General features: G+C 40.9%; 2 protein-coding genes across 8 annotated transcripts in view; one reads left to right on the top strand and one right to left on the bottom strand.

Moving 5' to 3' along the window:
• Window positions 1-14,997, top strand: part of slc25a40 (solute carrier family 25 member 40) — a 53,040-nt gene extending 38,043 nt beyond the window's left edge. For both annotated transcript variants that reach the window (XM_033012997.1, XM_033012996.1), the window contains 4 exons: window positions 6,616-6,725; window positions 7,391-7,469; window positions 9,246-9,326; window positions 14,099-14,997. In XM_033012997.1, coding sequence (XP_032868888.1) covers window positions 6,616-6,725; window positions 7,391-7,469; window positions 9,246-9,326; window positions 14,099-14,253 — 425 coding nt within the window. In that variant the 3' untranslated portion in view covers window positions 14,254-14,997. The remainder of the gene's footprint in view (window positions 1-6,615; window positions 6,726-7,390; window positions 7,470-9,245; window positions 9,327-14,098) is intronic.
• Window positions 14,998-22,830: 7,833 nt separating this feature from the next.
• Window positions 22,831-25,925, bottom strand: part of rundc3b (RUN domain containing 3B) — a 96,142-nt gene continuing 93,047 nt past the window's right edge. For all 6 annotated transcript variants that reach the window (XM_033012946.1, XM_033012956.1, XM_033012963.1 and 3 more), the window contains one exon: window positions 22,831-24,667. In XM_033012946.1, coding sequence (XP_032868837.1) covers window positions 24,522-24,667 — 146 coding nt within the window. In that variant the 3' untranslated portion in view covers window positions 22,831-24,521. The remainder of the gene's footprint in view (window positions 24,668-25,925) is intronic.

Here is a 25,925-nt window from a genome sequence, read left to right as displayed (position 1 = left end):
TTCTACCTAATAATGATAAAGGAAGTGTTTTCCAAAATGTAATCAGCGTATTAAGTTTATTTAATAAAGGTTTAAAATTAGCGTTGAATAATGCTTTATATTTTCTGGTAATCTGAATACCCAAATATTTAAATTTTTCTGTTGCGATTTTAAAGGGGAACTTCAATAAATGTGTAGGTTCTTGAGGTTTTAATGTCATGATTTCACTTTTATTCCAGTTTATTCTATATCCAGAAAAAGACCCAAATTCCTCTATTAAATTTAATAAATTTGGTATGCTCGTTTGTGACTTTGCAATATATAAAAGTATATCGTCTGCATATAATGAGATTTTATTCTTTGAGTCCCTGGTATTATACCCCTGAATATTTGGATGAATTCTTATACTTTCAGCCAGGGGTTCTATCATGAGGGCAAATAGCAGGGGTGGTAACGCACATCCCTGCCTATTACCCCTTGATAGTTGAAAATTTTGAGATAACATGTTGTTAGTTAAAATTCTTGCCATTGGTTTATCATACAATAATTTTAACCATGTTATAAAATTCTCTCCCATATTAAATTTTTGCAGTACTTTATATAAGTATTGCCACTCTACCTGATCAAATGCTTTCTCTGCATCCAAAGAAATAATTGATATATTTTCTTCCTCTACTTTATGCGAGTACATTATATTAAACAGGTGTCTCAAATTATTAAATGAGTATCTTTTGGGTATAAACCCCGTTTGATCAGGGTTTATCAATTTACTAATATATTTGCTTAATCTTCTTGCTAAAGTCTTTGCTAAGATTTTCTGATCTGTATTTAAAAGTGATATAGCTCTGTATGAGCCCGGATCTTCTAAATCTTTATCTTTTTTTGGAATAAGCGTAATAGTTTATTCTGTTAGTGTTTCAGGTAGTTTGTTTTCTTTAAAAGCATGGGAGTATAAATTAAATAAATAAGGGGTCGTTATCTCATGAAATCTTTTATAAAATTCATTACTAAAACCATCTGGTCCCGGTGTCCTACCATTTTTCAACGATTTTATTGTTTCACCTATTTCTTTAATTGTAATTTGAGCTCAAAGTTCCTCTTGTTGCAAAAGGTCCAGTTTTGGAAGATTACAGTTATCTAAACATTTTTTAATTTTACTATCTTCGATTTTAATTTTAGATGTGTATACATTTTGGTAAAATTGAGCAAATCTATTATTAATATCTTTAGGTAGTATTAATAATTCACCTTTCTCTGATTTAATTTTAGTTATAGTATTTTCCTTTTCTTGTTTTTTCAATTGGCGAGCTAAAAGCTTATGTGGTTTGTCACCGAACTCAAAATGTTCCTGTTTTGTAATTTGGAATAGTCTTATTACGCTTGCCGATAAAATTCGATTAAGCTTAAATTTCAGTAATATTATCTTATTGTGTTTATCTGTCGTGGAATCTTTAGCATTATCTAACTAACTGTCCGATTTCTTGTTCTAACAACATTTGTTCTGTCTTCTTTTTATTTTGAAAACTTTGATATGAAATTATAATTCCTCTAATAAATGCCTTAAAAGTTTCCCATAATAAAGAAGGCGAAGTACCTGGTGTATCATTTGTATCAAAAAAAAGTTTCATTTGTTGTTTTAAATATTGCAAGTCATTTAAAATATGTGTATTAAACCTCCAAAAAGATTTTTTACCTGGCATTCCCTCAGATTTTTCTGAAAATGTCAACGGAGAGTGATCTGAGATACTACTAATGTGGTATGTTGGATTGTTTGTATATGGCATTAATTTCATATCCACTAAAAAATAATAAATTCTTGAATAAGTTTTATGTACCGAAGAGTAAAACGAGTATTCCCTTCCAACTGAATTAGCAGATCTCCATACATCGATTATATCAGTATTTTTTATATATGTATTTAGAAGTTCACTAGTCTTAGATTTTAAATTACTCCTCCTTTGTTTTGCTGATTTATCTAGATATGAATCTAAAACACAGTTGAAGTGTCCCCCCCCCCCCCCCCCCCCCCCCCCTATTATCACATTTTGGTAATTAAACTCTGATATTATATCAATAATTTTATCAAAAAATTGGGGGTTGTCAAAATTCGGAGCGTAAATATTTATCATAGTTAGTGGGGTTGCATAAATTTCTCCCGAAACTATAATATATCTTCCCTCTTTATCTGATATAGCATTCTTTAATTTAAAATACCTTTTCGAATAAGAATAGCCGTACCCCTAGATTTAGAAGTAAATGAGGAGTAGTATGTTTGGCCTATCCACTTCGCCTTTAACTACCATACAAGCAGGTACCAACACCGTACAAGCAGGTACCAAAGGGTTAACTACCATACAAGCAGGTACCAAGGGGTTAAACTTTGAGCTTTTCGTTCAAGGTGAAATATGGCCCTGGCTCTCCAAAAACACATTCCAGAGAGATAAGCTTTATAATTGTCTGGAAAGCTTGGCCATTTTAACCAGTTCAAAACTATCATAAGAATTAAAAAGTTCAATCTTCTTCCTCGTCGACAGCTTCCCCCCGATGTTTTCTTAACGATATCCTCTGCATACTTTAAAGCTTTTCCGGGATCTGTAAATGAGCGTTCAGTGCTGTTATAAGATACCTTCATTCTTCCGGGAAAAATTACCACATATCTAATTCCGGGGACATCCTTCAGAGTGTGTCTTGCCGGTGTGAACAATCTCATTCTCCGGACAACCTTGGGTGGGTAATCGCGGAAGATTATCCACACGGTATGACAGCTTCTTCCCATGGGTAATCTTTCTCAATATAAATTCCACTGAAGAGATATCACGGAATTTCACGATTATCTGTCTTGAATAATTTGTTCTTCTTGCAACATGCCCAACAGCCCCATTATGCATGCAAGGAAAACCAGATGACTTAAATAGCAAAATTTCCAGGTCACCTTCTCTATATACCTTCAGACTTTGACACAATATATCCAATCTGTAATGACTTGTCTGTATAATTTATTAGATACCTTATTAGCCTCTTTGTGTTCCTTGTTCTTTCCAATTTTACATTAACATTTGGAAGTCATTGCCACAGATGTTTTGAAATAACATCTGAGCACCAATCCTAGTGGTACTGGCTAGTTACCGCCTGCTAACTCAAAAAGAATAAATTTGTTCCTTTGTGGAAAAAAAGTTTTTGGAAATATGAGAACTATCACTCAGCATTTCTCCTTAGCCTGCTCTTCCCCTCCCATCATCGGGACCCAGGTATCATACCCAAACTGTCTTTCTTCAGCATCTTATGTGCTAAAGTCAATTTGTTTTTTCTAATTTACTATTCTCTGTTCCCTTCCCTTCCAAAGATTCCACTTTCAGTCTACTCTTCTACCTTTCTATTTTCTTGTACGTGCCCTTTTGGTCTAGAATCTAGTGACAGTTTATGAATTGAATGCTGAAATCTTCTGCTATAGCCACTCAGTCAATGTTATCATGGCCAAAGACATAATGATGTGAACAGGGAAAGAGCTTGAGTGAAAGAAATATCAGCATTGAGTCTGTGGTACCACGTGGCACAAGTTCAAGTATATTTTATTGCCTTATGTCCTGAAAAGGAACAATTAAATTCTTACTTGCAGCAGCACAACAGATATGTAAGCATAGTACTCAATAGACAACATAATAAACAACAAAAAGAAGTTCACTATTTAAAAAAATGTCTACACTGTATTTGTTGTCTTGGATTTGACCTATTTGACTAAATCCATCCCTCTCAAACTGATATTGTTTGCAAAAATACTCAACATGAATCAACCTCATCTGGACCTAACTATCATGATGAGATTACTAAGCCCAATTCATTAGTATTTATTCAATAGGTTGAAGCTTTTATCCTTAATTATTGGTATGGGAATCCATTCCATGTGTATGTTGATATAAATAGATTTTTGTCTTGTACTTTTGATTCAACCACTGTTACCGCCTTCTCTAACCAGTATGAAGACACTAATACATTGTTGCATTACTCCCACATGGTATCAGTGGTCATGTAAGCAAAACTTGGCTTGGAGGCACATTCATGCACTGCTTTCAGCTTCCCTGACAGCTGCCTCGGGCTCTGATATTCTTTCTTTTTTCTGTCCTTTCATTCTGGTGTTTGCTGCAGTCAGTGTCATTCATTTGCTTGTTATCTTCGGTGCAAAAACGTCCAATCTCTATTTTGTGCCTCCATTGCTTTATAATTGATTCATCTGTATCACCATAAGATACTGACAATGCTTTTCATAATGTATAAGAAAATGTCTGATTGCATAAAGGGGCTGTCCCACTTGGGCGACCTAATCTGCGCGTTAAGAAGAGTGTCTTCGACCTTCAAGCTCGAGGGCACTCGCCTGGATAGTCTCGAGCTGCATCGACCGTCCGCGTTGAAACCGCGACCGGATCGACCGCGCGCGCGCGCACACACACACACACACACACACACACAGCCAGGGAAAGCGGGGGAGCGCTGTCTGCGCGATGGAGAGGAAGGTAAACAACTGCCACAGTGTACGGTAAGTCCTTTAGAGAGCGCTGAGGGGGGGGGGGGGAGAGAGGGAGAGAGAAGGGGGTGGAGATGGGCGAGAGAAGGCATGGAGACACTTTTAAGAAGTACTTGACCAAGTACTTGGCCTCGATTGGTGGGCATTGTGACGTCAGCCGCTGGCAAGCGGCGATTTTTTTTTTTTTTAAGTGAGTTTTGTGAACAATTTTTTTCAAAATCTGGGGAAATAATTAACCAAGGAGTGGATTTCTGAACTCATAAGGTAAATCCCTAGCGAAATGTGTAATAATCTCCGCGGTTTTGCGTCTGGTTTTCGAAGAAATACGTTTCAAAGGCAAAATGACACACACACACATACAGTTTTAAAAGTGTATAGATATAGATATGATAATATGATAAAAATAAAGTTTAGCGGGCATTTTACCTACCGGTAAGTTTTCCTTGGTCCTGAAAACTCCAATGAGTCAAACAAAATGCCAGGTCAGCGAAGGAGATTGCCCATGGCTGCCCTCGACTGCCTGTAACTAAATAGCGACCCCACTCCACTGCACTAAGAGTAAAAAAGAACCACGCCGTCCAAATTTCAACATGCTGATAAATTTTCTGCGACCTGGCTGAGACCACGAGTATTCGGGAACTTCCCTCGAGCATGAAGGAGAGTTCCAGCGACCTCATTGGACCTCCTAGGTCCACGTGTCGACCGTGCTGCGAGTTTGAAGGTCGAAGACACTCTTCTAAACTCGCAGATTAGGTCGCCCAAGTGGGACAGCCCCTTTAGAATGGTTTGGAGTTGATCGGTTTTAAGATGTCATTTAAAACTGGAAAGGTGTAAAAAAAACAAAGAGATAACGAGGATGGTACCAGGTCTGGAGAGTTACAAAGACAGGCTGCATCTATTTTCCCTGGCTTAGCACCTTGTAGAGATATATAAACTCATGAAGGGCATAGCTAAGGTGAATAGCCACTCTTTAACCAGAGATGGGAGAGTTTAAAGGGCCCGTCCCACTAGCATGCGATTGCATGCGTCTAGTGCGACCAAACGTGGTGGCTTGAGGCGTACGGCCTCGCGGGGCCGGTTCCACTTCGACCCGCGGAGCCGTCTGGAGTTGTGCGGGGCTGGTCCCGACATCATACTCGCCAATCAGCTGGGCAGGACGCGGGCCGACTGAATTTGGACGTCGCACGGCGTCGGGCGGTTAATACATCACGCAACGGCACGCCGGGCGGTGATGTCATCGCACAACGCCACCCGCTAGGCGTATGCCGTCAAGACGCTGAGTACGGCGTCGAGACGCTGAGTACGCCCGTCGAGGCACTGCGTACGGCCTCAATGCGGCTGCGGGCCGGTAGGCCGTTGCCGCGCGGAATTTCTGGACAGTGTCAGTTTTTCGGAGCCCCGCGCGATGTCGGGACCAGCCCCGCACAACTCCATACGGCTCCGGCGATCGAAGTGGGACCGGCCCCGCGAGGCCGTACAGCTCAAGCGACCACGTTAGATCGCGCTTGCCGCGCATGCTGGTGGGATAGGCCCTTAAGACTAGGGGACATTGATTTAAGGTGAGGGGAAAGATTTAAAAGGGACCTGAGGCAGTGTTTTCACACAGATGGTAGTGTATAAAGAACATACTGTCAGAGAATGATAGAGGTGGGTTCTATTATGACATCTAAAACATTATTAGACAAGTTTTTGGATAGGAAAGATTTGGAGGGATATCGGCCAGGTGCAGGCAAGCGGGACTAGTTCCATTATACAACTTGGCCGACACATATGAGGTGGACTGAAGGGGTTTGTGCTGTATAACTCTTGACTATAAACTGCTGCATTAATTTCATTACATGATGAGATGTCCACTTTAGCTAAGAGAGTTGAGGATTAGACCAATAAATCTGTGTAACCAACCAATTCGTAGTCATGTATAGAAAGACACAGGAACGTTTTAGTTTGTCTTTAACAATTAAGCTGAATAGAGTAGGATTTTGAAAATCTAGCTGCTGAATCAAAGGCAATTGGTCCTCATTGTCCTACTTGTATATTTCTTGGTTTGCAATGAGGCATTTTGCTTGGAACTGTAAGAGTTATACAACAGGGTTTTAATTCAGCTATCTATCTCACAGCAATTTACTGGTACAACTATGAACTGTTGAAGAAGCTGTTGTGCAAGAAGTACAATGTCAGCGAACCCACATTGCTGATCAGTTTTTCCTCAGGAGCATCATCGGGCACAGTAAGTTTGACTCTAGTTTTGTAAGTAATTCTACTGACTAAAATGGGTGATTCTAGGTAGCACATTGAAACCAAATGTATTATAGCAAGGAAGGGGCGGAGACATTAGGCTTGTGGGAGAGCTGGGGAGGGGAAGGAGGGAGAAAGCAAGGACTATCTGAAATTGGAGAAGTCAATGTTCATACCGCTGGGGTGTAAACTACCCAAGCAAAATATGAGGTGCTGTTCCTCCAATTTGGGATTGGCCTCACTCTGTCAATGGAGGAGGCACAGGACAGAAAGATCGGATTCGTAATGGGAGGGGAAGTTGAAGTGCTGAGCCACCGGGAGATCAGGATGGTTATTGCAAACTGAGCAGAGGTAGACAAAAATGCAGGAGAAACTCAGTGGGTGAGGCACCATCTATGGAGAGAAGGAATAGGCGACATTTCGGGTTGAGACCCTTCTTGAATCTGAGTGCATTTTCTCATAGTATATGATTATGTACAAAAGGAATTAGACCATTGGGGGAAAAATGGCTCAACACCATTTACCATCAGTAAATGAGAATAATATATATTTGGATAAATAAAGATTTTTCTTGGGTTTTCTCCGTAAAATAATTTAAATATTGTTTGAGGTGAATAAAAACACTAAAGTGCAATTTTGTTGTGCCATTACTTTCAGATTGCAGCTGTATTGACTTTGCCATTTGATGTTGTGAAAACTCGCAGACAAATTGAAATTGGAGAGCTGGATGCAATGAGTATGTATTTTTTAGAATTGTATTTAAAATTGTAGTGATTAATGTTCAACAAATGTTATAAATGCTCATTACACTATATGCCAAAGCAGACTTTGGGGCAGTCTTGACATATCAATCATGGATGATGTAGCAGAGGAGGCCCTCATTCATCCCATTCTCCCTGTATCTTTGAAAAAGCTATCCCAGAAAATTGAGAATTGAGTCACTATGTAGAAGCTCTTCACCCTGTTTCGCGATCGATTTCTAGTTTCATTTACTTTGCGTGAAAGAATTAAAAGATCAAGCACCAGAAGACCCTGTGCCTGCGAAGTTGTGCAGATGATACTTTTGGCATAATTCTTCTTATAGCCTGCATTTTTATTTAAATGGGAGGGTTTAAACAGGACAACATGGGGAGAGAGGTCCCGGAGCAGAAAGGAGGCAGATGAAAAGTTGGAGGCAAATACAAAGTAGTCAAAGAGAGCAAGATTAGCAGACGGGTCGGGCATGTGTATCAAGATACAGTGAAAAGCTTTTGTTTGTGTGCTATCCAATTAAATCAGATCATATTATACATGAGTACAATCAAGCCATTCACAACTGAGGCTCAATGGGTAGAACTTGAAAACAGGACGGAAATTATCACTTTGGGGCTGTATCCATGTAAATCCGATAGTCGTCATAAATTGGAGAAGCAGATTTGAAGGGTATTTGTAAAAACAATATAGTATCAGTGGGAGTTTTTTACTTCCTTAATATTGAACCTGATTTAGTGCATATTTCTAAGTGTTTTACCTACCCTTCATAACAAAGGTTTAATGCGCCAGAAGTGGTTGAGACATCATTTCTAGGTTTTATTTTTCCAACTATAGAACTTGGGGTAACTGTTTTATAATTCCCTGGTTTTCACCCCTCGCCTATCTTAATCAGTAGGTCTTGGTAATTATTTTGGTGATATGATCCGGAAAATGTTTGCCAAGAAAAGTTGTTGAAATCTGAATTACAAGAGCAATGAGAAATATTTTGTTTTGTTTCTTATTGGAGAGATGACACTTGCATTTACATTCAATTCTCGACTACAGGCCCAAATTAACTAGGGCGGTTTGAAATTATATAACTTGGAGGCATGCTCTCAATTGTATCATGCAAATATACTTATTGCTAATAGCTTCAATTTTGTACTCTGCGACTACACTTCTGTTGCTACCATGGCTTGCAATATTCTCATGTTACTATCACATAGCTGGAATCTATTGATTTTCTTACTATGGGGGGGACATATATGTATCTTATAGCATTAATAACTGATTGTACTGTATAAAAAGTGATGAACACTGCCCAGTCCATCACAGATACTGACCTCACCACCAATGGGATCTATATGTGGCGCTGTCTCATAGTCAGCCAGCATCATCAAGGACCCATACCACCCTGACCACCATCTCGTTTCACTCCTGCCTTTGGAAATAAGGTATGAGAGTCTGAAAACTAACGTCAGGAACAGCTTTTTCCAATATCCATCATGCTATTGAACACTACAAACTTCGACTAAACTCCGAACTATGAATTGCCTTTGTTGGAGGCACTAAGGCCTTGAGGTCTTGTTTAGTTTTTTTCCACTATATTATTATATATTGAACTCTTTATTTTTGTTTATTATATTATCTATTAAGTATTGTGTTTACAAGTCTGTTATGTTGCTGCAAGTAAGAATTTTGTTATTCCATTTAAGTACATATGACAATAAAACACTCTTGACTTAATTGACAATCAACATGTCCTGTGACTATTTTCTAGGGTCACCAAAGAAATTGTCCTCTACATGGATAATAATGGAGAGAATTGTTAGACAATCAGGATTTAGAGGTTTATTTGTTGGTAAGTAAAACCATTTTAAAATTCCACTTGCTTTCCACCAGATTCTTGACAATATCAACTTACAGTGTGCCTTTATAATTCATTTTACCACTTGGAGATAAATTCCTGTGGTTTCACAGTGCAGAAAAGAAACTTCAATTTTCATTCTTGTTTTAATTTATTTTATAATTTTGTCATCTTCATTGGAAAGGACTCCTGTATAAGTTTCACAGAATGGTTATAGCATGAATGAGGCTATATGTGGTGCAACTGGTAGAGCCATTGCTTCACAGCTGGAGACCTGCATTCAAACTTCACTTTGCATCATGTCGGTGTGGACTTTGCGTGGGTTTTCCGAAGTGTTCCAGTTTCCTACCACATTCCAAAAATGGATGCGTAGGTTAATAAGCTGCTATAATATATCCCTAATAAATGATAGAACCTATGGAAAGCACAAATAAAAGTTGGAACAACAGTTAGGTTAGTGTACATTAGCAGCTGATGTTTTTGTGTGGATGCAATAGGCAAAAGCACTGGTTTCTGTGTGGGAAAGAACTGCAGATGCTGGTTTAAATCGAAGGTAGACACAAAATGCTGGAGTAACTCAGAGGGACAGGCAGCATCTCTGGAGAGAAGGAATGGGAGAGGTTTTGGGTCGAGACCCTTCTTCAGACTGATGTCAGGGGAGTGGGTGGGACAGATATAGAATGTAGTCGGAGACAATAAGACAGGTGGGAGAACTGGGAGGGGATGGAGAGAGAGGAAGCAAGGGCTATTTGAAGTTAGAGAAGTCAATGTTCATATCGCTGGGGTGAAAGCTACCCAAGTGAAATATAAGGTGCTGTTCCTCCAATTTGCGCTGGGCCTCACTCTGACAATGGAGGAGGCCCAGGACAGAAAGGTCAGATAGTGAATGGGAGGGGGAGTTAAAGTGCTGAGCAACCGGGAGATCAGGTAGGTTAAGGCAGACTGAGCAGAGGTGTTCAGCGAAACAATCGCCAAGCTTGCGAGTGGTCTCGCCGATGTACAGGAGAATCACCGTTTTCTGTGATGTATCTAGTTTTAAATACATATACCAGATGGCATTGCAAACTCCTCTGATCAGGGCTACTGTCTGTTTTACAATCCCCATGGAATATCTTTGGATTTCCTTTTATATTTGTTCCCGGTCTTTCCTTATACCATCAGTGCCACTTTTCTTTAATTTTTGACATGCCCTCTGAACTTTATGTAATCAACTGTGTTTTCGCTTTTGTTTTCACTCCAATGTATACAGGGCTGCCAACATTTGGTGAGAGTTGAGAGTGAGAAATTACGAGGGAGCGTAGCGACAGAGGGGGGGAGGGTATGGAAGGGTGTTGCCACAAATAATGCCACATATTCAACCGTATATGATTCAATAAAATTATATATATATATAAATATATATATATACCCATCAAGACCACACTGGCCAGCAATGTACCATACACCAGTTCAATCCTACACGCCAGGGACAATTTACAGAAGCCAATTAACCTACAAACCTGCACTTATTTTGGATGTGGGAGAAACCGGAATATCCGGAGAAAACCCATGTGGTCATAGGGAGAATGTACAAATACTGTACAGACAGCACCCGTAGTCAGGATCAAATCTGGGTCTGTGGTGCTGTAAGGCTGCGCCACCGTGCCACCCCGTTATATTATTTTGTCTGTAATATTTATTATGGTGTCACGTCAATAAAGATGAACACATGATTCTGATTTCTGCCCTTAGTTGGATAACACACATCTCCAGTCATTGTGTTTTATGGCTGGTTTACAACCTCTTCAGTCTGAAGGTCTCGACCCGAAACATCACCTGTTCTTTCTCTCCAGAGATGCTGCCTGTTCTGCCGAGTTATTCCAGCTTTTTGTGTCTATCTTCAGTTTAAACCACCATCTGTAGTTCCTTCCTACACTCGTTGTTAAGCGAAACAGGTCCTATTCTCATTATATTATTCACATCAACTAAGTATTTTCTTCACCTCTGTTCCTGCAGAGAATACAATCCCAGTTATCAAATCTTTCTTCAAAGTGAAAAAAAATATCCAGCCCTACCAATATGTTCACAAATCGCCCCTAGATCCTCTCCAGAGCAATTGCACCCTATCTACAATGTGTCATAGACGTACAGCATGGAAACAGGCCCTTCATCCCAACTTGTCCATGCAGATCTATCTGCATTTTGCCCATATCCCTTTAAACCTTGTGTGTGTAAGGGTGCGTGTTAGGTTGTGTGTGAGATTGTGTGTGTCAGTGAAGCGACGACAACACCGGAGCGGAGACTTGGTGATGTCCGGGGAGCATTTCCCTCTTCCCCCCCCCCCCCCCCCTGGGAATACGGGCCAGCCCAGGCGGTCTGTGTCCAGCTGGGGTCCGGGAGAGTTGAGAGACAGTGACCCAGGGGTCGGGCATCGGAGCGGAGCCTTAGCCCGAGATTCATCCCCGCGGCTCCGGAGGTGGCACCGACGCCCCCACTCACCTGGTCCGCTCCTGGCTCCGGGCCAGAGTTAAAACTCCATGGGGTGTGGACAGAGCGGCCACCGGAGGTGAGGGTGGGAGGTGTGAGCGGTGCCTCGGGGGACGGTGCTGGGACCACCGCCGTGTCTCACCTATCACACGATCTGCACGGGAATGTGAATGCAGGTGAGGCAGCATCTGGAGCGGTAGATAAAAATGCTGCAGAAATGCTTGCGTCTGAAGAAGGGTCAAACTCGGACATAGATGCTGCCTCACCCGCTGAGTTTCTCCAGCATTTTTGTCTACATTGCCATTATAAATAGTGTGCGATGGGATTAAGCCAATCAAATTGTCGTTCTTCACTGGAAACCCGCCAACAGAAAACTATTCTCATTGGTGAGTGTGGAAGTGACATTTTTTTGAGCGCGAGAACTTCTGTCATCAGCGTGAGTGCATGAGAATTTCATGAAATGTGTGAGTCTCACGCTCAATGCGTGAGAGTTGGCAGCCCTGATGTATACCACTTGCATTATTTTTGTTTTATTTCTGTTTACTTGCTCTATGGCTATTGGTGGAGCTCTGGTTTTTATTTCCTCATTCTTCTCCCTCATGTAAATGTACCTAGCCAGCAACTAAATGTCCTCATTAAAGGTAATCCACTGGAGAGTAACAGCATTGTCTGCTAAGGTTTGATTACATCTTGCCAGGTGCAGGTCTCTTCTTATCGCGTTGAAATGGTCATTTCTCCAACTGAATCTTGTTTTTGTTTAAAAACTTGAAGGGACCTTTTTGAAATGCATTCCAGACTTTATAAATGCTTGATCATCAAGCACAGTTTAACAGTTTAACAGTCTACCCATTCATTTATCGTGGATTATTGTGGTGACAGGCTGATATTTGCATATGCTCACTGGCAGTGACTGGGGAGGGGTTATTTTTGGTATCTCATTTTTCTTTTATTGTTGTTGTCTTGTTATATGTTAGCATAAGTTGTTTTTTATTTATTCTTTTCGTACACTCTGTCTGTAACAAATAGACAACTTTGCACTTTGTTATGTCCTGAAAACTAAATTAAAAAGATTTTGATTTTTTTTTAACTCGAAGTGAGCAGAATTTTTATCCACAATCATTTTAAATCTTATAATATAAACGCACTTTCCTAGATTCTTCACTGATATTTGCTTCTCTTGGCTTGACTCATTTCCAACAATCAAGTGCACCAATATTGCCTTCCTTGTTGGTCCAGAAACGACTAAACTAATAACTTTTTATTTTAAATCTCCCCACACCCACTTCTTCCCGTTATGTGGATTTCCAATATTACTTTATTGCCAATCATCTGTTGTGGTATTTGCATTGGCACTACCTGCAAATCTGTTCCTCAATATCTTTGACTAGCTGGCAGCCTGCAAAATAACCCCAGAATTGTAACTGAATTTTGTTTTTCCAACGACCCATTCTGACCATGCAGAACACTGTCTTTCCTTAATCAAAACTGCCACTGGCCCTCTTTCTTCCATCTCCATCTTTTCTGAATTTCATGCATGCAGGAATATTTTGAATTCATTACTTTTTGTTACTCTTATTCTGAGAACATGTTCCTTCCCTTTGTTTCCCTGTCATTGCCAAAGGCATTTTATCCCACCTGGTTCATTGCACCTGCATTTGGTGCAGTTCCCCAACCTTATTTTATGTTGTAAGTTTATGGTGCACATAAGTAAATGCATTCAACCCTCATTATTATTTCTTCTCAGAACCTAACATTTGCTGGGGGAGTTTCTGCAACTAAATAAAATATACACTTGGTCCAGGGTGGAACCTGCAACAGCCTCTTCAATTGGTACATGTTAATACCATAATCTGGGCCATGAGTTAGATTGAGACTTGCATTGCATCTATAAACTTTCATACTATATAATAAAGAACTACGGCGATGTGTCTTTTATATATCAACAATTTAACGTGCCTCAGCACTTGGCTGACATTATGTCAATGAAACATGCAGAAAAAAGTCTCCTTCCTTATTAGCACAATCCTAAAACAACATCCTAATCTAATCCTAAATCAAACCTGCATCAACTGAAAAAAAATCAATTGAACTAGTTTCTCTTAATATTTTCCAATCATCAATAATACCTTTAAGTGTTTTATTATGCAGATTTGTAAATGTGAATTTTAGATTAGAACATACTAAAGTGATTTAGTTGCTGCTGCAGTTGCAAGCAGATTCATTGTTTTAAGGTATGCATAAAATAATGAACAAGCAGGAATACATTTCTAATCTAAATTTTGTACTGCCTTAACCCCTAGGTTTGTTGCCTCGATTAATGAAGGTAGCACCAGCTTGTGCGATAATGATCAGTTCCTATGAATATGGAAAATCCTTTTTTCGTAAAATGAACAAAGAGCGGGAAAGAAAAAAGGCTCCAAGTCAGACATCATCTGAGAAAATGCATACAGGTTGAGCCGTGGAAGAAACTAAACATGGTGACTCATTACTTGCCAAACCTGTGAACAAATATCCTCATGTGACCAAGACCATTAGAGGTGAAGCCTTGGAAAAACAAACTTCTTGTAAATGGACGTATATTATCAGAGATGAATTTACAAGTTCAGTTGTGAGTACAAGTGCTTAGACTTGCTGAAATTTGAGCCTCAAAAGTCAGTGTTTTACCAAGTCTGGATATAATAACATGAAAGATGAGATGGAAATTAGTTCAAGAGTAAAATTTACTTGTTTAGTATTGCGAATATAGTAGATTGTACCAACAAATCTTCAGTCCTAAAAAGGGAATAAATTGAATGCTGAAGTTGCATCCCATCATAATTAATGTTTAAAGCAGCTGTAGAAATTGAAAGCGCAATGCCAATATTTAGAAATAAAATAAACTGCTAAATAATCTGAAAAGTATTTTAGTTAATTATTTTGAAGTCCTAATTAACCATATGCATAGTAATGTTATATTTTATTTTACACAAAAATGACAGCAAACTGAAAGACCAGTGCAGTTAATAAACATGAAATGGGCTGGTCGGATTTGTTGTGATTGTTTATCTGAACACTCAATTTATTGCAATGAAGATTATTTCCTGAAAATAGGGTTGAGTAAAGCTTAAATTTGTGAAATTCTGTTTGTGGGATTTTTTCTCTCCTTTAGATGTCAAATAAACAAGCAGTGCACACTTAATAAACTGATTTTATTAAGCTATTGAGGTGTGGAATGGAAGTATTTTATCTGAAACCATTTGCCAGTTTTGATTTTCCATATAGTCAAACAAAGTCACTTTTACATAAGCCCCGATTGATTTGTGTTTTTTCTAAATCAAATCTGCTGCCTGGTTGAGATGTAAACAGGATGTACACAAGTCAGTGAACAATGATCACAAAATTATAATAATGTACAAAAAAGTACAGGGCTAGAAATCAGAAATTAAAACAAAGGTTGGCAATGTGGGTAGAAAAATGGCAGATAGAGTTGAATCTGCACAAGGCTGAGGTGTTGTATACCGTAATGTCAAATGTTAGAGGAAAGTGTTAAATTAAATGGCAGGACACTTACACATATGCTAAAGAGAGATCTTGGGATGCAAGTCCAAAGCTCACTTAAAGTTGCAACACACACAGATAGATGGTAAATAATTTGTATGGCACATTTTTATCGATCGCAGCATTGAATATTGAAAATGGCAAGTTAAGTTGTAGCTGTATAAAACTTTGTTAGGCCACAATTAGAGTATTGGTGTGTAGCTTTGATCACCGTATATCAGAAAAGATGTGGAGGTATTGGAGAAGATACAATAGTGATTCACCAGGATGTCACCTGCATTAGAGAACATTACCCATAAAGAGCAGTTGGACAAACTTGAATTGTTTTTGTTGTGTTGGTGGCTGAGAGGCGACTTGAATGAATGAATGAATAAGTTTATTGGCCAACTATTCACATACAAGGAATTTGCCTTGGTGCTCCGCCCGCAAGTGACAACATGACATACAGTGACAATTATGAATCACACATGAATCACTCATCAGCTCTTCCAAACCCACTACCTGCTCCCTCAACCCTCTCCCCACTCCCCTGCTGAAGTCCTGCCTCCCCGTTCTCTGCCCCTACCTCACTAATCTCTTCAACTCCTCATTGTCCCAAGGAATTGTCCCCTCCGCTTTCAAAACTGCTGCTGTCACACCAATCTTAAAGAAACCTGGTCTTGATCCCTCCTCTCATTAACTATCGCCCAATCTCAAACCTCCCCTTTCTTTCAAAAACCCTGGAGCGTATCGTTGCGTCGCAACTTCATTCCCACCTCCTTGCGTATAACCTACTTGAACCCCTCCAATCTGGCTTTCGCCCCCTCCATAGCACAGAAACTGCTCTCCTCAAAGTCCTCAACGACCTCCTCACCTCTGCTGACACTGGTTCCCTCAACATCCTCATCCTCCTCGACCTGAGCGCAGCCTTCGATACAGTGAACCACAACATCCTGCTCACCAGACTCAAAGACCTCGGCATTGAAGGCTCTGCACTCAGCTGGCTCCGTTCCTACCTTTCCAACAGATCCCACTTCATCTCTCTCCACAACCACACCTCTGCTACAGCCACAGTCACTCAAGGCGTTCCCCAAGGCTCCGTACTCGGCCCCCTCCTCTTCATCATCTACATCCTCCCCCTTGGTCAGATACTCCGCCACTTCAACCTGGACTTCCACTGTTACGCCGATGACACCCAGATCTACCTCGGCACCAAATCCCCCCACAACCCCCCCCCCACTCTCCCATATCAACTCCTGTTTGTCAGCTATAAAAACCTGGATGCAACATAACTTCCTCAAACTCAACAGCGATAAGACAGAATTCCTCCTCATAGGCTCCAAAGCCACACTCAGCAAAATCAATAACCCCTCTCACCATCGACGGCACCACTGTCTCCCCATCTCCCAAGGCCCGCAACCTTGGCGTGATCTTTGATTCCACCCTCTCCCTTGAGCCTCACATCCGCCATGTCATTAAAACCTCCTTCTTTCATCTCCGCAACATCGCCAAACTCAGACCCTCTCTCACACCTCCCGTTGCTGAAAGACTCATCCATGCCTTCATCTCCTCCCGACTGGACTATTGCAACTCACTTCTCCTTGGCATCAGCTCCACCTACATCAACCGACTCCAACTGGTCCAGAACGCAGCCGCCCGACTCATCACCCACACCAAATCCTGGCATCACATCACTCCAGTCCTCAAACAACTTCACTGGCTTCCCATCTCCCACTGGATCACCTACAAAATCCTGATCCTCACCTACAAAGCCCTCCACCATCTGGCCCCCCCCATATCTCACTGACCTCCTCTCCCCCTACCAACCCTCACGGTCCCTCAGATCCACATCAGCCGGTCTCCTCTCCATCCACAAGTCCAACCTCCACAGTTTTGGGGACAGAGCCTTCTCCAGGGCAGCTCCCAGGCTCTGGAACTCCCTCCCCCAACTGATCCGCAATTCCGTGTCCCTCACCATCTTCCAGTCCCGCCTCAAGACCCATCTCTTCACCTCTGCCTATCCTTAGCCCCACGTCCCCCTCCCTCTTCATCTGTGCATTAATTGCCTCATATTGTGTTTTGAACTGTATTCTGTCTTTACTTTGTGTACTAGTCATGTCTCTACTATTTATTTCATTCCCCTTACATGTTTTTCCTCTACCTGCTAAATTTTTGTAAGGTGTCCTTGAGACTCTTGAAAGGCGCCCATAAATAAAATGTATTATTATTATTATTATTATAAAACATTATTGATTAAACATGTGAATTAAATAAAATACCATAGCAAAAGAAGGCTACAGATTTTTGGTTATTGAGTAGAGCTACTACTTGTGGGGAAAAAAAGCTGTTTTTATGCCTGGCAGCTTTGACAGTCCGGAGTCGCCTTCCAGAGGGAAGTGTTTCAAAGAGTTTGTAGCCAGGGTGAGAGGGGTCAGAGATTATCTTACCCGCTCGCTTCCTGGCCCTTGCAGTGTACAGTTCGTCAATTGAGGAAGGGTTGCAGCCAATAACCTTCTCAGCTGATCGGACGATTCGCTGCAGCCTCCGGATGTCGTACTTGGTGGCCGAGCCAAATTAGACCATGATGGAGAAAGTGAGGACAGACTCTACAATGGCCATGTAGAATTGGACCATCATTGCCTGTGGCAGATTGTGCTTCCTCAGCTGCCGCACGAAGCACATCCTCTGTTATGCCTTTTTGACTGTGGAGTCGATGGTGGCCCCCCATTTAAGGTCCTTGAAGATGATGGTTTCCAGGAACTTAAAAGATAAAGTATTTTAAAATGTGGCATAGATAAGGTAGACAGTCTTTCCCAGGATGGAAATGTCAAACCCTAGAGAGCATAAATTTATGGTGAGAGAGGTCACAGAGTGGTACATGCCTGGAACGCACTGTCATAGTATGTGGTAGAAGCAGATACAATAGTCCCATTTCAGGCACATTTAGACAGGCATATAAGCAGTCAGAGGATGGAGGGATGTGCACTATGTGTAGCCTGATAGGACCGGTTTAAATTGGTATCATGGTCAGCTCACACATGGTGGACCGAAGCGCTGTTCTTGTGCTATACTGTCCAATAGTGTGAGAAATTACTGGAAAAACTCAGCCGGTATAGGCCGGTGCCCTGCTGAACTTAGCGCAGCCCTTTCTGACTAGCCTGAACCACTTCCTTTTCAGTAGCAATGTCTGAGTGATAGCAGAGCCTTGAGTAGCGGACAGGAGATGCTCTGTTCCCTGAAGTCCTCCTGAAAACTAATAAAATCATATCCTCGCATTTGCAAGCTGAAAATTGTCACGGTATTTATAAAAATTAATCATTCAAAACCATAAAAATTATATAAATCAGCTAAAACCATAAAGTTTCATTTTATTTAATGCATTTAATTGAAATGGATTTTTCGCCCTACCATTATGAACACAACTGGAGATGTAGCAGCTTACTTTTACCACTTATTGCTATTCCTGAGCGAAGCAATGATTCAATTGTATAGTCATTGGGCTAAATAGCACAGAAACAGCCCCTTCGGTACACTTGGCCATGCTGACCAAGTTGCCTAGCCTTGCTGACTGCACTTTGTAGATCAATCACTATTGCTGATTTGATCCATGTCTGGTTTTGCTAATTAGGACCCGATCCCTAATCCATGTCGGTTTCCCCCATCTTGTGGAATGTAAGCAATCACACTTTCCGTTTTGAGCTATGACTTTGACCCTACAGTACCTGTCGTTATGGTCTCTGTATGTATTCTTGTTAAAGTGCGTATTATGAAGTTCTATGACTCTGTGTTAACGGTACTTTACACATGGTGTCAGAAGTGGGATATGAACCCACGCCTCCAGTTGCCCACTCCAACCGTTGATGGAGGGTCAGCCTGTCCAACTACATCCCCAAAAAGGATATGACTGGATGGGCACTGTCAAAGAGGTTCTATTTGATTCAATCGGATGGAGGTCTCTACAGACGTACCCAAAAACATATTCTACCGGTGATCGAGCCGGTGCCATCGCAGCAAGTTCGATACAATTGTACGCATGACCCAGGTGATGTGCTATGGACAGAGCATGGATACGATTGTTTAAACGATGGACATGTGACAACAGACCGTGAGCAGTCCTGGGATTAGGACTCTGTCTCGACACCTGAGAAAAAACCGGCAATGTGCTGATGGTAAAATCTCCCGTGAGGCCCGTGACGAAGTCCGCTGTGAAACCTGTGCTGATTGAGTCATCGCCTGCTAAGAAACTCCCTGTGAAGGTTGTTCCTATGGCGGCATCACTTGTAAAGAGTATTGCTATGGGGCTGTACCAAACACATGTAGGACGGGTCTGCAAGCCTGTGATAAGATACAGACTTTGGCTAGAGGCAGATCGTGGACTCTAACTACAACTGACATTGCTCATACTGCATCCTCCGCTGCTTCGCTGTAGATGATAGTTAACTTTATATCCTTATATATTATGTCTTTGCATGCTTTGTATTTAACCCATGGGCAAAAGCCTAAGAAGGAGGATGTAGATCAATCACTATTGCTGATTTGATCCACATCTGGTTTTGCTATTTAGGACCCGATCTCTAATCCATGTCGGGTTTCCACCATGCCTTCCTGTGGAATGTAAGCAATTATACTTTCAGTTTTGTGCTACGACCTTGAGCCTACAGCACCGGTTGTTATGGTCTCTGTATGTATTCTTATTAAAGTACATTATGAAGTTCTATGACTCAGTGTTAACGGTACTTTACACACACATTTCCACATCTTGCCGATGTCCCTTCAAAACTTTCCTCTCCATTTACTTATACAAATGTCTTTTAAATGTCTCGATTATACCCATCTTTACCACTTCCTCTGGCAGTTCCATATACCTATCATCTGCTCTATGGGGGAAAAAAAGCCCCTTGGGTTCCTTGTAAATCTTTCCCCTCTTACTGTAAACCTATCCCCTAGTTTTAGACTCGCCTATCTTTAGAGTCTGTTCATTTTTTGACACTAAAGATTTTATATATCTCCATAAGGTCACTTCTCAGCCTCTTAAGCTACGGGGGGTAAAAAAAAGACCCAGCCTAGCCAATGTTTCTTTATAATTCAAACCTGGCAACATCCTTATATGTTGGGGGAGTCCAGAACCAGGGGCCACAGTTCAAGAATAAGGGGTAAGCCATTTAGAACTGAGATGAGGAAACACTTTTTCACACAGAGTTGTGAGTCTGTGGAATTCTCTGTCTCAGAGGGCGATGGAGGCCGGTTCTCAGGATACTTTCAAGAGAGAGCTAGATAGGGCTCTTAAAGATAGCAGAGTTAGGGGATATGGGGCGAAGGCAGGAACAGGGTACTGATTGTGGATGATCAGCCATGATCACATTGAATGGCGGTACTGGCTCGAAGGGCTAAATGACCTACTCCTGCACCTATTGTCTAATCCTTTCCAGTTTAATTATATCCTTCTTATAGCAGGGTTCTGTAGCAGAACTGCATTACAGTATTCTAAATATGAACGTACCAATATATTGTGCAGCTGTAACATGACATTCCAACTCCTGCACTCAGTACATGGTCTGATTAAGGCAAGTGTGCCAAACACCATCTTCATGGATCTGTATATCTGCACCTCTAGGTCTCTCCGTCCACAAAACACCCCAGGGTCTTACTATTCACTATGAAAGTCCTGCCCTGCTTAGTCTTGCTAAAGTGCAACACCTCACATATGTCTGAATTAAACTCTTGTCTGCTATTCTTCGGCTCATTAACCTGGTTGATCAAACTTCTATTGTAATCTTGGATGGCCTTCTTCACCGTCCATTATACCACCAAACTTAGCATTATCTGCAAACTTACTAACGTGCAATGTCGTCTCTATTTGGAGGAGCCAAGGATAGAGTGACTAATTACATTGTAAAATATCCATTTTCCTTTTGCAAGAGCGACCCTGGGTTTCCAGTTGCCCATCAGTTCTGTATCTTACTCCATCTTTGGGGGTTCAGTATTGATGTGGATAGAGAACTGGCTGGCAGACAGGAAGCAAAGAGTAGGAGTAAACGGGTCCTTTTCAGAATGGCAGGCAGTGACTAGTCGGGTACCGCAAGGCTCAGTGCTAGGACCCCAGCTATTTATAATATATATTAATGATTTGGACGATGGAATTGAATGCAACATCTCCAAGTTTGCGGATGACACAAAGCTGGGGGGCAGTGTTAGCTGTGAGGAGGATGCTAGGAGGCTGCAAGGCGACTTGGATAGGATGGGTGAGTGGGCAAATTCATGGCAGATGCAGTATAATGTGGATAAATGTGAGGTTATCCACTGGTGGCAAAAACAGGAAAGTAGAGTATTATCTGAATGGTGGCCGATTAGGAAAAGGGGAGATGCAACGAGACCTGGGTGTCATGGTACACCAGTCATTGAAAGTAGGCATGCAGGTGCAGCAGGCAGTGAAGAAAGCGAATGGTATGTTAGCATTCATAGCAAAAGGATTTGAGTATAGGAGCAGGGAGATTCTACTGCAGTTGTACAGGGTCTTGGTGAGACCACACCTGGAATATTGCGTACAGTTTTGGTCTCCTAATCTGAGGAAGGACATTCTTGCCATATAGGTAGTACAGAGAAGGTTCACCAGACTGATTCCTGGGATGTCCGGACTTTCATATGAAGAAAGACTGGATAGACTCGGCTTGTACTCGCTAGAATTTAGAAGATTGAGGGGGGATCTTATAGAAGCTTACAAAATTCTTAAGGGGTTGGACAGGCTAGATGCAGGAAGATTGTTCCCGGTGTTGGGGAAGTCCAGAACAAGGGGTCACAGTTTAAGGATAAGGTGGAAATCTTTTAGGACTGAGATGGGGAAAACATTTTTCACACAGAGAGTGGTGAATCTCTGGAATTCTCTGCCACAGAAGGTAGTTGAGGCCAGTTCATTGGCTATATTTAAGAGGGCGTTAGATGTGGCCCTTGTGGCTAAAGGGTTCAGGGGGTATGGAGAGAAGAAGGCAGGTACAGGATACTGAGTTGGATGATCAGCCATGATCATATTGAATGGCGGTGCAGGCTCGAAGGGCCGAATGGCCTACTCCTGCACCTATTTTCTATGTTTGTCCTCCCTCTCTTTGTTCATGTTCATAGGATCAAAATTAGGCCATTCGATGCATCAAGTCTACTCTGCCATTCAATCATGGCTGATCTATCGTTCCCTCTCAACCTCATTCTGCTGCTTTCCCCCCGTAACCTTTGACACCGTTACTAATCAAGTATCTGTCAATTTCCACGTTAAAAATACCCAAAGAGGGCCTCCACAGCAATCTGTGGCAATAAATTCCACATATTCACCACCACCTGGCTAAATAGCCCACAAATGTTCATGGGCAGCTCCAATAAACAATAAATGTAATTCATTTACTGTTTATTTCCAAGCCTAGGCCAATTAGTTCATATTTCAAGATGATGAAATCAAGGATGAATAATTTTCACGTTACACTTGAAGTCAGAAGAGTCATCAACTTCTATGGAAAGACCAAACAGCAGATTTTTGTTCACTTTTATTACACATGCAGTTGTTAAGACTCACATAACTTATCAAGCCAAAAATTAAGAATATAATTTTGGCATTGCCTTTTCCTCATTTAGATAAGACTGAACAAAGTAAATATGTGAATGCACATTGGTGCTAAAAGAAAAACTTATCATGCACTATGTACACATTACCAGCAGCTTAATACTAGTTTAATACTAGTTCAGTACAGAATAAAATGCCTACTGATAAACAGAGATTGTATTGAAATGTAAACATTAAAAATAGAGTGCCAATTTTAAAAATAAGCAAAAGGATCATGTTCACCATAAGCTTCAGTGATTAGTCTTGTGTGTAAACAGTTCAAAGTAAAAGTGAGGAATGATTGTGATTTTAAGCCATGTAGAATAAAACATCGACAGTGAACATACATGTCAGAAGGTCAAATACATTGACATTATTGCAAATGCAATGGGGTTAAAGACTGCAGTGGAACTTTCACTTTAAAATTGAAAATCTGAGGATAATTCCTGGTTACAGGTAACAAATAAGCTGGGGTACACAATTTTAATTTCAACAGTGTACCTTTCATTTATGACAATGTTCTTTTTGCTATACTGTATGTTTAAATGGATCAAAACAAATTCTACCTGCCAATTCCTAATGTGTTTAATTGGTGATTTGCTTCGATTTGCTGCAGAACATTGCCATTAATGGGGTAGCCAAATTCAGGTTCTTTTTCTGTCTATGGTGCAAGGAAATGTGTCAGAAACGGCATGTGTCTGATGTTGTTACACTGAAATTAGATAATTACAATATGAAATATGGCATTAGAACCAGTGCAAGATTGATTGGGGAAACCAGTACTGATTTCCCCAATGTGAATAAATGGACAGATCCTGTCACAATGTGAACACACCATCATCTGACCGCTACATTAAAAAAAACGAATACCATCAAATATGTTTGCTGCCATTTACTTTCTTTTGAAGTAGGCATCTAAAACTTTTAAATTAACATTGATACATTCAGCCCTGGAGTAATGTCAAAGATATCTAATTTCAATTTAATCAAGTTCCAACAATTAGACATCATCTGCACTTGCATCTGTGGAAAATGGCTTTGATCCAAGCAGTTAGAATGCAAGCAGCTAGATGGAAATTATTTAAAATTAAAGTGCATCATCAAATGAAATATACCCAGAAATCTGCAAACTTAATTAAGAACAAAAACAGAATAATTGCACTTAAACGTTTCCAGTAAAAGTAACAATATTTTAAGTAAAGAAATTAATTTGACATTTGAACATCCTCTTCAATCCAAAAGTACATAAACCAGTTGTTTGGGCCTTTTGAAAAATGACATAAGCAGTGGACAAGTAACACTTTTACAGAAGTAAAGACAGCTTGAAGCAGGCAGTTTGGGAAAATAAACAAGACAACCAGTAGATTTGACATTTTGTATGCCTGAAACAATTCCCAAAGCAAACGCATTCAAGTAAAAGTACTGCATGAAATGGCCATAATCATTTGGAGATGGTTACGTTATCACAAAACAGAGCAGCAATGCATTTTAGTTGATTTTTCTACAAATCTTGTTGAACCGATTAGTAAAGTCTCAAGTTATCAGGATTCGTTGAATGATTGCAATGTCATTTTAGTGCATACCAAGATACCAGGTTCACTCGGTCTTAGATGATGCCATTCCTAAAATGGAGTGAGCCCCGGGCTGTTAATCTCTGCATTTGGACTTGCAAGACATTCACTGGATTTCAAGCTTGTAAGAGATTTGTAGCTTGTCATGGAGGTCAGGGATCCACAGAGTCCAAGTAACGAGGGCGTGTCCTCCTTCCCTACAAGAAAGATCTTTTACAATAACGTAAAATTCAAGCACATCCTGAAGGAAATTAAACCATTTTATTCACATAAAATAGATAAATCATAACTAAATCTCAACCAGAGAACAAATACAGCACAGGAGATGAAAATTTTAATAATCCACAAATGCTGGAAAAACTCAGCCGCCACTTTTATGGGAAGAGGAACAGGGTCAACATTGCATTGGTGATTGAGTGAGTGAAAGGTTATGGATGGGACACCCTGTCAATTGGGCTGCTATGTCCTGTAGAGCATTGAGCTTCCTGACAGTTGATCAGGCTCCACTCACCCAGACAAATGGAGAATATCTCATCACCTTCTGAACCTTCTGAATTTTGTAGTCGGCAGGGCAGTACTCTGCATATCGTCAACTTGGACAATTTAACATTTTTATCAAGCCAATTAAACTACAAACCTGTACGTCTTTGGAGTGTGGGAGGAAACCGAAGATCTTGGAGAAAACTCACGGGGAGAACGTACAAACTCCATACAGACAGCACCCGTAGTCGGGATCAAACCCGGGTCTCTGGCGCCACATTTTGCTGTAAGGCAGCAACTCTACCGCTGTGTCACTGTGACACCATCACAGTCCTGACCTGAACCTTGTCGATGCTGGACAAGCTTTGGGAGGTTTGTAGGTGAGTTTTTCACTGCAGGATTACTAGCCTTTGACCTGCTCTTGGAAACATGGCTATTCCAGTGCAGTTTCTGGTCAATGGTAACTCCCAGGATATTGATAGCGGGGGAATTCAGTGATAGTAATACAATAACGTCAGGGGGTGTTGGTGAATTTTCTCTAGTTAGATATCATAATTGCCTGGCACTTGTTTGATATGAATGTTACTTGCCACCTATCTGTTCAGGTCTTGCTGCATTTGTTTGTAGAGTGCCTCATTATCCAAATAGTGCTCAACATCGTGCAATTATCAGCAAACATCCCTGCTTCTGATCTTACAATTTGAAGAGGATCATTAATGAAGCATATGAAGATGGTAGGGCCCAGGACATTACTTTGAGAAACTTGCAGAGATTTCCTGTTGCTGAGATGATTGATCTCCAACCACCTCAACCATCTCCTTTTGTGCTAGGTTCCAACCAGCAGAGGATTCCCTCTTTCCCACCCCCAGAGTTTCCATTGACTCCAGTTTAGCCAGAGTTCCTTGATGCCATATTCGATCAAATGCTGCCTTGATATCAACAGCAATTACTTTCCCTTCACCTCAAATGTTCAGC

The sequence above is a fragment of the Amblyraja radiata genome, chromosome 2 (genome assembly GCF_010909765.2).
Source record: "Amblyraja radiata isolate CabotCenter1 chromosome 2, sAmbRad1.1.pri, whole genome shotgun sequence".
NCBI lineage: Eukaryota > Metazoa > Chordata > Chondrichthyes > Rajiformes > Rajidae > Amblyraja > Amblyraja radiata.
Note: the sequence above shows the minus strand (reverse complement) of the source record. Positions and strands in the feature narration are given on the sequence as shown.